Here is a 13,536-nt window from a genome sequence, read left to right as displayed (position 1 = left end):
AGGGTGGACGCCTGATATTTCCAGCGGCTGTCAATTGCTGATCGCTGCTCATCATCCACTCGTCGTAAAATCGACATAAGTGGTCTTTCAAGGGTTTATTAATACATACGTCTAGTGGCTGCAAAGCAAATGTTAGGCCACCAGGAATGACTATCTGTCGTGTCTTATTTTTACTGAGAAGTTGCTTCACTACATTCACGAGGTGACCTCGGAAACTATCTAAATCCAGCAGAGCTGGTTGTTTTAGTAGTGCACCGGGTCTTCTATCCCACACAGTTTTAACCCAGTCCAGCATGAGTTCTACGTCCACCCAACCCTTTGGTTGCACTCGTACATGAATTCCACGGGGAAACTGTATATTCTTAGGCATCGTTTTCCTCTTGAAAATGATGTAAGGTGGCAACTTTCTTCCGTCAGCTGTAATGCCTAGCATTGCCGTGCATCGCAACTTCTCACTACCTCTGGTTTTCATTAATACACTCCGTGATCCTTTTAGCGCAATAGTGCTGTTGCGAGGCATATCAAAAAAGATTGGAGTCTGATCGGCATTACCGATTTGAGAAAGGAAGTACGAAGTTTCCTTGCGCTAACGTATGACAAATCGGTGAAAATTTACAATCTTGTCCGTGTAATCAGCAGGCAACTTTTGGCTTAGTGTTGTTCTCCTTCGCACTGACAGATTGTATCGTCGCATGAACCCGTTACTCCACCCACGACTCGCCTTAAACTGAGTTATGTTGTGTTTGCGCCCTACCTCCCGTCCCTTAATTTGTAACATTTCATATGATACACTGCAGCCATTGCTACGTATTTCATTGATGTACATAAACACTTCTTCGTCAATTATAGGAAACTTCCCTGTTTTAGGACCTCTAAACGCGTGTCTAGAAGGGTTTGTGCTTTTTGGCTTGTTTTTTAATTTCCGCCAGTCACGCACCAACTTATTCACTGAAAATTTTCTTTCTGCAGCTCTGTTTCCGTGCTGTTCAGCGAAGGCAATTACGCTTAGCTTGAAGCCCGCACAATAGTTTCTATATTTACCCATCATCATCATCGTCATCATCATCATCATCCTAAACCATCTCCAGTTTCCCTGGTGTGGTATATGAGCCTCCTCCATCTCATCCTGTTCTTGTACCATTCTTCCTCCACCAACTTGTCCCTACCATGACCTCTCAGCAGTACATCGCTCTTAACTAAATCTATCCATTTCCTTCGTGGCCTTCCCACAGGTCGTCTTCCTTCTACCTTTCTGTCAAATTCCTTCCTTGCAGTTCTGTTTACTGGCATCCTCTTCATGTGACCAAACCACTTCAGTCTTGATATCTCTAAGTTTCTCATTCCTAATCTTGTCTTTCCTGGTTTTCTGGATCATAGTGCGTAGGAATTTCATTTCAGCTGTCTGAAGTTTGGAATTATCTCTATTGGTCAGTGTTGTGGTTTCGAGACTGTATGTAAGAATTGGTGTATAATAGGACTTGTACAATGTCATTTTTGTTTTCATGGGTATTTGCTCATTCCACAGCAGGTGTCTTACATGGTGGTAAAATTGTGTTGCCTTATTGATTCGATTGTTCACCTCGTGTTTTGCTAGGTTGTTGTCCCGTTACGTTGGTCAACCCAAAACAAACTACGATAACGGCAGTAATATAAGGACAAAACAAACTAGCAGAAACGCAAAGAGCTAGTTCAATTAGGAAAATGATAAACAGGAAGCGTGAACAGACACTCTCAAACATGACCAAAACAAACCAGAAGGACTTACCTCAAATGATGGAAGAGTGTCACAAAAAGCCCGTGGAAGGAAAAGCAGGAACCTGGTATCGAACTACTAACTTACTAAAAGAAGAACACAATCCTTTCGTGAAAAGGTATAAATAGAATTTATTAAATAAATAAAATGTTTGATAATAGAAAACATCCACATAGGAAAAAAAAAGATTAAACAGTTAAAATTAAATTTGATTAACACATCCAAAGAAAATTAATGTGATTAATGTGATTAAGTTGGACAACCGCCACACAAGAAACTGAACTAAACATAACTTGAATTAATGGTATTGGGTCCCCATGATATTAGTGGAAACAGCATAATATAAATAATATTAGTTCATAACAATTCTATTTTTCTTTTTCTTTTTTTTTAAAAAAAGGAAAAAAAAAGACCTTAACCACCGAGTTCTATCCAAGGGCAGGGATAACCAGGAGACCCAGTAGAATAATCACAACACTTTACACACGAAGAAAATAAATCAGGAAATAAACATGAAAATCACAAACGCGAGCAAGAAATTAAATCAAGACAAGGAGAAATCATTCAATTACAAGAAACCCCACTCAAGATAGAAAGCCCAGAAGAAATTGGGGAAAAAAACTTCATCCACCATCAGATTATTTACCTCAACAATCACCATCATCAACCGTTGTCATGGTAACCCAAGAACGCCATGAACAACACAAAGCCAAAGGAGACCACGGAAAGAGAAGCCCAAAAAAGGAAAAAGGAATGCAAACGTTGGGCGCAAGTACCAAGATAGGAAAGAAAAGAATTAAAACAATGCCGTTAGAAATTAAATAAAACTACAGTCTCCTTGATTAGAACTAAGTGGTTTGAAACTCTACCTTGTTTGGGGTGAATAGGAAAGCAGTATTTTAAAATAGTACACTATCATATTCCATTTTTGTGTAACCAATTTAGATCATAACTTACTTTCACCCCAGAACAATATTACAAGTTTATAACAAGGCTAACAGCATGTGATCAAATGAAAGAGTACATCTCTAACATCTTACGCAATTTTTTTTTTTTTTTTTTTTTTTTTTGAAAAACAGATCAGTAAGATTTAGCCAAGAGTAATTTTATAAATGCAATAAGGATTTAGACACACCACATCATACCGAAAAGTTCCTTTTGAGTTCATAAATGCTGAAGGTGGATATAAGGTTGAGAGGACGCCTCAGCGTCATTTTGTACTCACGTATGAATGCAGATTAAATTGACATAAATAAATAATCCATACAGACTGTGGACGTTTACATGTTGAAACTACACAGAACAGATCCTGAGGACTAGAAGGAGAACCCTCTCACGATGTTATTTATCCATTTTCCATCACACCGAATGTAAAGTCGTCTAGCACGACCCACCAAGCACACACACGATGCATCTTCTTCAAACTACCAACGCTTAATGGCCGCTCTTCCTCTGCAGCGAATAGCCTCCAAAACTAGGGAGCTTTCATTGGCCAAGGGGCAGAGCATCTTAGTACAAAGTTTCTGAGTAGATATCAGCACATACAAGGTCCATACTTCCCTTAGTTTCAATGAAGGCTTATAAAGCGCTATGCTCAAAGCACAAGTTATAAATAAAACTTGAAGAAGTAAGAATCAGAATAGAAGATAATACCACGAAGGTAGAGTTAATATGTCACAAATTTCCATGCCGTTTAGGCCACATCGAAAACGTTGAGAGGAGGAGAAGTAAGATAATGACATCTCCAGGCCAGTTGTCATTTGATGTAACACTACCCAAGTATTTGAAAACTGGAACGCTGCCCAGTTGAGCTTCATTTAACATGACTATTGGTTCTGCTCCTTCCCCATACACTTTCATCACCACCGTCTTGGTCTTGCTGATGTTTAAACCATATTTCTTAAACTCCTCATTCCAGCTTTGTATTCTCTCTCCCAATTCCTCTTCTGAGTCACTCCAGATTGCAACATCATCTGCAAATGTGAAGGCTTTGATATCTCCATGTTCTTTCCTTTTAATAGATTTCATTACTACATCCATTACAATAATAAATAGAAGTGGTGACAATGAGCTGCCCTGCACTCCTCTCTTTGTTTCAAACCAGTCCGACAAACCACATCCTATTTGAATACAGCTTCTGTTCCCACTATACAACATTTTCACTTTGTCTATGAGGCTGTCTCGCACTTGAAGTTCTTTCATGCATTGCCAAATTCTTTCCCTTGATACACTATCGTATGCTTTCTCAATGTCCAAAAATATTAGAAATAAAGGCTTGTTCTTCTCCAGTATTTTTCCATTAGCATCTTAATTGCAAATATAAGGTCTGTAGTTGACCTTCCTGGTCTGAAACCATACTGCTCTTGTTCCAAAATGGGTTCAACAATATCTCTGATTCTGGTCTCTATTATTTTTTCCAATATTTTCAGGACATGAGACAGTAGTGTGATACCACTGTAATTAGTACATTTTCGTCGGCTTCCTTTCTTGAACAGAGGTACAATGATGCCCATCTTCGAGTCCTCAGGAATAGTATTTTCCTCCCATATCTTGTTGAGCAGTCTGTAGAGCCATTGGATTCCTGGAATTCCCGCTGCTTTCAGCATATCTGTACTTAGTTCATCTATGCCCACTGCCTTTCCTTTCTCATGCTCTTGAGCGCATTTTGAACCTCAAGCCATGTAATTGGTGGTTCAGTTGTGGTTCCTTGAATTGGCTCTACTCTATCCGTCGTTATGTTTTCTGCTTTTCGAAATAGATCTTGCGTTCTTGTTTAATTTCTCCCTCTTCTTGTGCCAGAGTTCCATCATCACGTTCTATTGCTTTTATGGTCTCTTGATCCCTTTGCTTGTTTTTCACTACTCTGTATAGCAATTTCATATTTCCTCTACTGTCCTCTTCCAGTTTGTCTGCAAACTCATTCCATTTCTTCTCTTTTTCTTCCCTTACAATGTTCTTTACAGCAAGTTTCTTGTTCCTGTATACTCCTTGAAGTCTTTGTATTTCTTGTTCATTTCGTTCTTGTCCCTATTTCTGATTTTCCTTGTCCAGTGCCTTCTTTATTTGGTTTCTTTCTTTCACCGCTGTTTTCACTCTACCATTCCACCATGGTGTCTCCTTTTTTCTTTTGATAGAACTTGTAACTCCACATAGGTTTTTGGCTTCTCCCACAAAGGTGTCTTTGAAGGCCTTCCATTCTTCATTAACGTTGGTTACTTCACACTTCGGCAAACTCTGTTGAATCCTTAGTTTGTATTCTTCCTTTATTTGGACTTCTTGCAACTTCCAAGTTTTAACCCTTGGTTTTTTCGTAATAAGTTTCTACGTTTCATTTGTCTTATGTTTGAAGTCTACTACCAACAATGTGTGATCACTGTCCGTGCTTTCACTAGGGATGACCTTTACATCTGTGATGTACCTGCCACCATCTTTATTTGTGATTATGTAGTCAATCAATGTTCTATACTGGCCATCCCAACTGTACCTTGTTATTCTGTGACTGTCTCTTTTTTTGAAGAATGTATTTTTGATTATAAGATCATTTCTTCTGCACAGATCTAATAGTTGTTCTTTTGGGTTCCTTTGTCCAAATCCATGTGGACTAATGATGTTCTCGTACCCAAGTCTGTCTAGCCCAACTTGCGCATTTAGATCTCCAATATTAATAACATAAATAACCCATAATCGCTTATAAATGCTTCACACGTTAATGTTTTGCAATATAAATGACTTTCCGTAATTGTTCACTATTAAAATAAATTATTTCTACAAACACCCCAAACACAAATTAAAAACTTAAATTCTCACGCACACATGTCTACAGTAATCACGTCAGTCACAAACAAATGAATGCATCTGTGATCTGTCCATTCCAGAGCAGCCAATACTGTTAGGCAGCAAGGAAGCATGCAGCAATTTGTTATCAGTTGAGCTTGTTGGTTGCAACACACTAGTGCACTTGTGCAAAGCTCGCAAACCGGAGCACGGACGTCTTCATACATCGCTCTGGCTAGCGCGGTGTAGATCTACTGTAGTTGACTGTGTTCCAAGACGTCAGTAACAAACATTCATTTTTTCAATTTCTTTTAAACATACGGTAATTAGGTTAATATTTCTTCCCAGTTATTGATGATTTTACATTACATTATGGACGAGTTTATAAAATAAAACTTTAATACCATAATAATTATCTTGACTGCTTGGGTAAAAGTTTTCATCCCATGCCCGGACACTTATGACGTAGTAGTAAGATAAGAGTCTAGCGATGACAACTGAGACATCGTAAATAATTCGGCTGACTGTGAGCTGAATAATTCCATAGAAATCTGCGTTATCGTCTTGGATTTCACTTCGTGAGCAGTAACGCAGGAGCCGGTCCCATGGTGTAGGGTTAGCGTGCCTGCCTCTAATACGGAGCCCCAGGTTCAATTCACGGCCGGGTCAGGGAATTTTACCTGTATCTGAGGGCTGGTTCGAGGTCCACTCAACCTACGTGATTACAATTGAGGAGCTATCTGACGGTGAGATGGCGGCCCCGGTCTAGAGAGCCAAGAATAACGGACATGAGGATTCGTCGTGCTGACCACATGACACCTCTTAATCTACAGACCTTCGGGCTGAGCAGCGGTCGCTTGCTAGGCCAAGGTCCTTCGCGACTGTTGCGCCGGGGGGCAGGTGGTTGTAATAACGCTAAATTCTATCAGACCTCTTGTCTACTAGAAGACAAGTGTGTGTTGGTACCGGTATTTCCTGGCGATGTTGCCGATAAGCGATAACTTACAGCCTTACGTATTTCAAACGAGAACTCATAATATGTAGGTGGTGAATAGATTGTACACTGTCTCACGACCACGTTGTCAAACTGCCGATAGCCTACCGATAAGCCATGCGTCGTATATATACCGGTATTATTTATTTATACGTTGTGCAACATCTCGTAGATGTGACTGTGTTGCCAAATTGCCCATAAACCATACACATATTTAAATTGCACATTCATGTGCAACTTACATTGCAGTTCCATTTACCTTTTAACCAGATTGGTAAACAAAATTTGGATGTGCGACGATTATGCGATTAAATGTTTAAAGTCCGATTTTGTATTGAAAATGAAGGATGCGACGATTACGCGGTGGCGACGATTATGCGGTGGCGACGATTATGCCGGGAAATACGTTGTTGTATGTACATGTACATTGAAAGATATAGGATATCTACTGTTTCTAAAGATGAAATGAGAGAATTAAAAGGCACGAAAAAATGAGAGAACAAATATGAAATCCTTTTCCACTGGGGAGTATTAAATAACAACATAAAAGTATCAGCGTATTATTGCAGATCACACTTGCTCTAAAGAAATGTTAGCTTGAGCCTTATATTATGGACTAGTGGGGTATTAGACATCATGAATTATTTGGATGTTAAACTGGGGCATGTGTGAGAGAATGACTTTTACTGCAATCTTGAATGTGACAACACTCGATCAACTCGGGTCAAAACTCAAAGGTGCGAGTCTCAACATGTGTGCCACCCCTGAAAGATGCAGATGCGTGTCCACTTCCTGGATTTTAATTTTGTCTTCATTAGTAAGTGATTTCACAATGTTTCCAGTATCCATAACGGGTTATCACAAGACAAATGTGCAGCACGCTACTCACCTTCACATGATTATGTTGCTAATCCATATACAGGCTATCATGTGGCAGATATTCACTACCTTTCACTGTATTGCTCAACACAGAATTAATTTCTAACTTTTGAATAGAATGTAAAATACAAACACAAACAGCTATATCACTGAAAACCGGCAAGCAGAATTGAACTTTCCTGAGGTTAACGGCTTGCTCTCCGAAAGTGTAATTTATCCTTGTCAAGTTCGGGAATTCAAAGCCTTTTCCCGTTTTCATGCAACTTTCCCCGATATGCCTCCTGTGGTGAGGACTCTTGTCTATGTTGAAAATCACATTCCTTTCAGAAGGGATGACAAAGAACATTTCCAGACCTAGAAAAAATGTGATCTTACTAAGCAGCAATGGCAAAAATTTGTGATGCGATAAGTGATATATTTTTATATAGATTTAATACGACGTGAACAGAACTTCAAATTTACGACATCCTAAGCAAGAAAACGTCTTGATACATCCTTCCACATAGGGTTGGTGTTGGGAAGGACATCCGGTTATAAAACAGGGCCAAGTTCGCACCCATCAACTCACCACATTGTGGGAAAAGTGGTAGAAGTATCTTGCAGTATGGGCTAGAACAAGTTTGTTACTTTCATTGTTCCGTCTTGCTCTAATCCTTAATTTTAAATTTATTTATTTATTTATTTATTTATTTATTTATCTATATATCTATAAGTCTGCAACAGAAACTAGCTCCAAGTACAATAGTTGTATTTTAATAAGCGTAATTATATATTTACAGTACATGCTGTAATTGATTACTCAAGAGAAACACATAGGTATAATTGATAGTTATAAACTTACTGTTTACAATATAATAACTAACATTAAAATTCCAAATATTTATAACTCCGTGCTGGCACACAGCCTACTCCTGTCAAATAGCAGCAAGGGCTCTGCTCAAGGCTTAGCATCCTCATCCGATGCATGAATCACCATCAACAGCATCACTTGCCCTCGCTCCTTATGAGCACTGCAGAGAGGTTTGGGATTTAATTCAAGCTTTTGGCACACACTCTAGTGATTAGAAATTGTATACCACCACCTCCCCTACCCTGCTGACCAGCATTCTGATGGTGAACATTTTTTTATCTACGGGACTTGAATCGGCTAACCAGAGTGGCAGACCGTTTAGACTTCAGTGCCTTAATGATCATGGCCATCAGACGGGCTTAAATGATTCCTTGCATATATTTTTTGTGGCAAATGGTAACGTGAAGTCAACTACATACATACATACATACATACATACATACATACCCCACATTGTTCCATCTATACGATGGGTCGGCGAATGAAGCTCCTCCACCAATTCCTGTCTTTGTACTTTTCTCCTTCATTGTTGTCCCAGTCCCCTTCTCATTGCTGAATGTCATGTTTCATCATGTATGTATATCGCATTCTTGAATATTTTAACTGCAGATCATACATTTTTTTACACAACGTGAGGAATAGTAGTAACTGGATTCCTTACCCAGCTAGTCCTTGTAATGAATGATACTATCGTTGGAGAAAACTTTTGAAATGTTTCAGTTTGATGTCTTTTAAGATCCTTTTTCCCGTCTTTGTCATTATGGAAATCACAACTTTAATATTATATATCCTGCATTTGTGTTCAAATGAAACAATATTTGTTTTTACTATTTGACCTAATCTGAAATTGTAACCACCTTTTCACTAGATTTCCTCATTTTCTGAATCTCGTCCTCCCATTGTCTTCTAGTAAATGATTCATGTAATCTGTGACCAATAACAGTGATTGGCAGTCTTACTGATGTAGGACTGACTTACGTTTGACTCTTCCACATTTTTTTAAAATGATAATTTTTAACCTCCTTATTATTTATTTTCAGGTAAAGAACCTGTTTGATGCATCTCCATTTCTGACGAATGAAAATTCAGTGTCCATCATGGATGGTGCGGACGAAGGACTGTTCTCATGGTTTACTGTGAACTTTTTGAAAGGTACGGTCACTTCAGACACCAAGCATCATTGTGCTTTATAAGTGGTTCCTTGGTCGGTAATAATGTTATTTTCGATCTCTATTGAGTCCGATCCACTGGTTTTTGTTTGTTTGTTTTGTGTTTTGTTGAGTTCCTGTCCATCCATTCATTCTTCATGACATATTTTATTTTTATTTTGGTCAGTGGATGCCTTTGAAATTTTTGTTCTTTCATTTCGTACCATTAGGGGCCGATGACCTTCGATGTTAGGCCCCTTAAAACAACAAGCAGCAGCAGCACCTCAAGATGCACCATTTACAAAATGCCTCCTCTCCTATTCTTCATGTATGTTAGTTATATATTAAAACCAGCAGATGTACCTGTGCTTCGCTATGGTATTCTACATTGTACACGGATTTCTCCGTAAATAACTGTAAAGACAGTGAGTAAGATTATACAATAGAAGTCCGTTATAGCGAGAATTCACAACAGCGGAAAATTTACTCGCTATATCGGATTGTCGTTATATCCGATTTTTTGTATAAAAGTCGGAAAACACCTCATACACATTAAAATAGGTATGAAATGGCGATCAGTTTGTTCAAAACGTGCATTTCCGCGGATGATATCCACACTACGGCTTACTTGTTTGTTATTTTTCGAAATCCGATGCTACGTGAAAGTGTATGTTTAATTTCATTCTGAAAAAATGACAGTACCGTACTTCTCCAAATCCATGACGAACCCCACTTTTTCCTACAAAAAATTTTAATCAGGCTCAAAAAGTGCTTTGTAAAATCATATGAATGCCTTTGTTGTACAGTACGCATTTTTGGACTATTTTTAGACGCCGAACATTGGCTTTCGTTATACAGCATTTTTTGCGGCTGCACAATTATTCTTTATTTCGCGGGTTTAATGACCATTTACTTAAAATTGGCATCATAGTACCGAACAGAACCCGTTGAAAATTTGCCGGCAATACCTATTCCATGTATCTCTAAAATACGGCGATCCGCCAGGAAAATATTCTTGCTATCTATAAAACTGTAACGGTACTTTTACTCAGCATCAGATATAACCGGCTACCGCTACACGCACGTCTCACTTGCCGGGTTCGGCCAACTTCAGCTGCTACCGATGTATAGGCCTAATCGCGGACGCTGAAAGTCAACGAACGAGTTTATTGCGCTACGGTATGGCCATTCGACCCTTGCGTTTTTCGTGCGCATACCTCACAATTTCATTTTCGACTTCTTTAAAGCAACCTTGTTGCGGACCACTGAATGCACTTTTTGTTCAGTACACATTTTTAGCTATCTTTGTCTTCATGCTGACGCCATATATTGGCTTTACTTAGGCCTATACCATATTTTCTTGAGGCCACACAATTATTCTACATTTCCGAGTGTTTAATAACAATTAACTTAAAAGTGGCATCATCATACGGTATCGACGAGAACCCATTGAAAATTTGCCGCCAGTACCTGTTCCACGTATCTTTACGACTATCTTGCGTCTTGGGTGGTGTGTTAAGTCCCAACTGACGAGCCTAACTTAGCACACGAGGGCGAAACGCAGGCAACCAAGAATGAGTTAGCTGGAAAATTTATAATGCCCAATAACGGACCATTATATTGGTATTATAAATTTACTCATTCAGGACAAATATTTTAGGTTCCCTATGGGAATCAACATCTACATTATTTGATGGCCAGGCAGGCATCTATTTTTGGAAATGAGACATAGCTCTCATAGTGCATTGGCACTGCTGGTGGCTTCAAATAGCCTATGCAGTGGTGCCATCCTAGCCTTCAGTCCCACCTTCACATCCCTAAACAACAGGCTACAAAAATACTTAGACACCCTCGAAACCTGGCTAAACCATTGGCACATCTCCATCAACCCCACCAAAACCCAATTCATAGTTTTCCGAAATAAATCCCGTCTCTGCCCTGCACGCCACAAAGTCCACATAACAATGTATAATACACCCTTTGTTGAAACTAACAGACTAACTTACCTAGGAATTAAATTTCAAAATAACCTTCACTGGAACCATCACCTAGACGACATCCACAGGAAAGCTTTAAGCCGTTTTCGAGCACTCAGATCCCTAACAGGTTTCACATGGGGACTTAAACCCACCCAGATAATTAACGTTTATAAGACTTTCATCCGACCATTAATAACCTACGCCTCCCTGACATGGATCACAGCCCACCCAACTGAATACGTTAAACTTAATAGACTCGACCGACACGCCTTACGTATAGCTCACCATCTACCTACAGATACACCCTCTGCCAATTTCACCCCCTATTATACCTTCCCAAAAATAACATCATACCTACATAAACTACGCCTCCAATACTTGACAAGAGGCACACTCCATAACAACCCTATAATTAAAGAAGCCCTACCACTGTCACCCCTAGCCACCGCAATTCTAAACGACAACCGCACTCCAGAAAATTCCCATATTTTCCCACCTCCCATCACCTAACTTCCACCACCTTCCCACTGTCACCGCCACAAAGTCTCAACAATCGCATATCATAATAGAAAGGATGCTCCTGACCACGGTGACACATCACCAGAATAGCGTACCGGCCGACTTAGGCACCACAAGTGCTGTCACAGATAATAAGTGAAAGTGAAGTGAAGTGAAATCTCTAGTAATTCTCAAAGAAAGTGAAAAATTTCAGTGAATTTACCATGTGAGTGTTTCAAATTGTATACGTGAAAATGAATAATATTACAATCACCACTATTATTACTATTACTATTGCTTTTCAGAACACTATTATTATTATTATTATTATTATTATTATTATTATTATTATCATATTATGGCTATTAATCAAAATTATCACTACTTCCCTGGACAGCAATAATAATATCTAAACGGACAACATAAACATTTGGTTAACATAATTATCATTATCATTATTAAATTACTGTCATTATTATTACTATTTATTTACTAAATATTTTATTTCCATCCTATGTAAAGATAAGAATTCAAAATATAAACCGCCACAAGACGAGACCAAACCATCAATGAACACATACTTACTACTACCGCATTGTTGACAACACTGACTGACCCACTAACAGTGACCACTACGACTATGAATGACATTCCAAACAAACATGTGACTAGTAGTACTACCACAGATGTTTATAAACAAACAAATAACACCAAGACAAGACAGACCGTACCCCGCAAAAGACATACTAAATAGTATAAACCACAGTATAAATAAATATTAAATATGTAACTTGTGAAATACAAAGTGTATCGTATTACCAAATACATATGTTACAAATAAAAAACAAAATGGACCTAAAAACTATAGCCAAGCAAAAGGCCCCACGAAACAAGAAATTTACCTTTAAAATTGTGTAAAATATATAACTTGTGCTAAATATATAATTATTGTAAATTGATACATATGTAGTGAATACGATCAGCAAGAAGGACTTAAAGACTCTAACCAAAGAAGAAGCTCAATGAAACAATTACCAAATGTAAATATATGTAAATATAAATGTACAAAGAAAGAATTCAATAAACGGGATCTAGCGGGGGAAGACTATGGGGGGGGGGTCCTCTCCGTGGGATGGTTCCCCTTGGTGGTCCGGCGACCTCTGCGCCAAATCAACAATATAAATGACGTATGTACAACACATACAATCTCGTTTAAAGCCATAATAACAAAATCAACAATCAAAGGCCAAAGAGCTACTAGTTCAGCTGTCAAAGGACAGGAATGAAATAACCTCAGCAGTAGCAACCTCCACGGTATGCACTAGCCTTGCGTCTTGGGTGGTGTGCTAAGTCCCAACTGACGAGCCTAACTCAGCACACGAGGGCGAAACGCAGGCAACCAAGAATGAGTTAGCTGGAAAATTTATAATGTCCAATAACGGACCATTGTATTGGTGGTATAAATTTACTCATTCCGGACAAATATTTTAGGTTTCCTATGGGAATCAACATCTACATTAATGATAGGGCTCTCGCTGTAACCGAAGGATAATACACAGATTAATATAGGAATTTTGAAGGGACAGAAAACAGTTGTTGGTATAACGGGGTTCTCGTTATATGCCATACTCGCTATAGCAGACTTCTACTGTATTAGTGTA

The 13,536-nt window shown here is 38.7% G+C and overlaps 1 protein-coding gene across 2 annotated transcripts in view; it reads left to right on the top strand.

Annotated features, from left to right (window-relative positions):
* Positions 1-13,536, top strand: part of NTPase (ectonucleoside triphosphate diphosphohydrolase NTPase) — an 89,372-nt gene that overhangs the window by 33,997 nt on the left and 41,839 nt on the right. For both annotated transcript variants that reach the window (XM_067155696.2, XM_067155697.2), the window contains exon 6: positions 9,291-9,402. In XM_067155696.2, the coding sequence (XP_067011797.2) occupies positions 9,291-9,402 (112 nt within the window). The remainder of the gene's footprint in view (positions 1-9,290; positions 9,403-13,536) is intronic.

Source organism: Anabrus simplex, chromosome 11, assembly GCF_040414725.1.
Source record: "Anabrus simplex isolate iqAnaSimp1 chromosome 11, ASM4041472v1, whole genome shotgun sequence".
In the NCBI taxonomy this organism is placed as follows: Eukaryota; Metazoa; Arthropoda; class Insecta; order Orthoptera; family Tettigoniidae; genus Anabrus; species Anabrus simplex.
The sequence above is the reverse complement of the archived record's forward strand: the minus strand, read 5'-3'. Positions and strand labels throughout refer to the sequence as shown.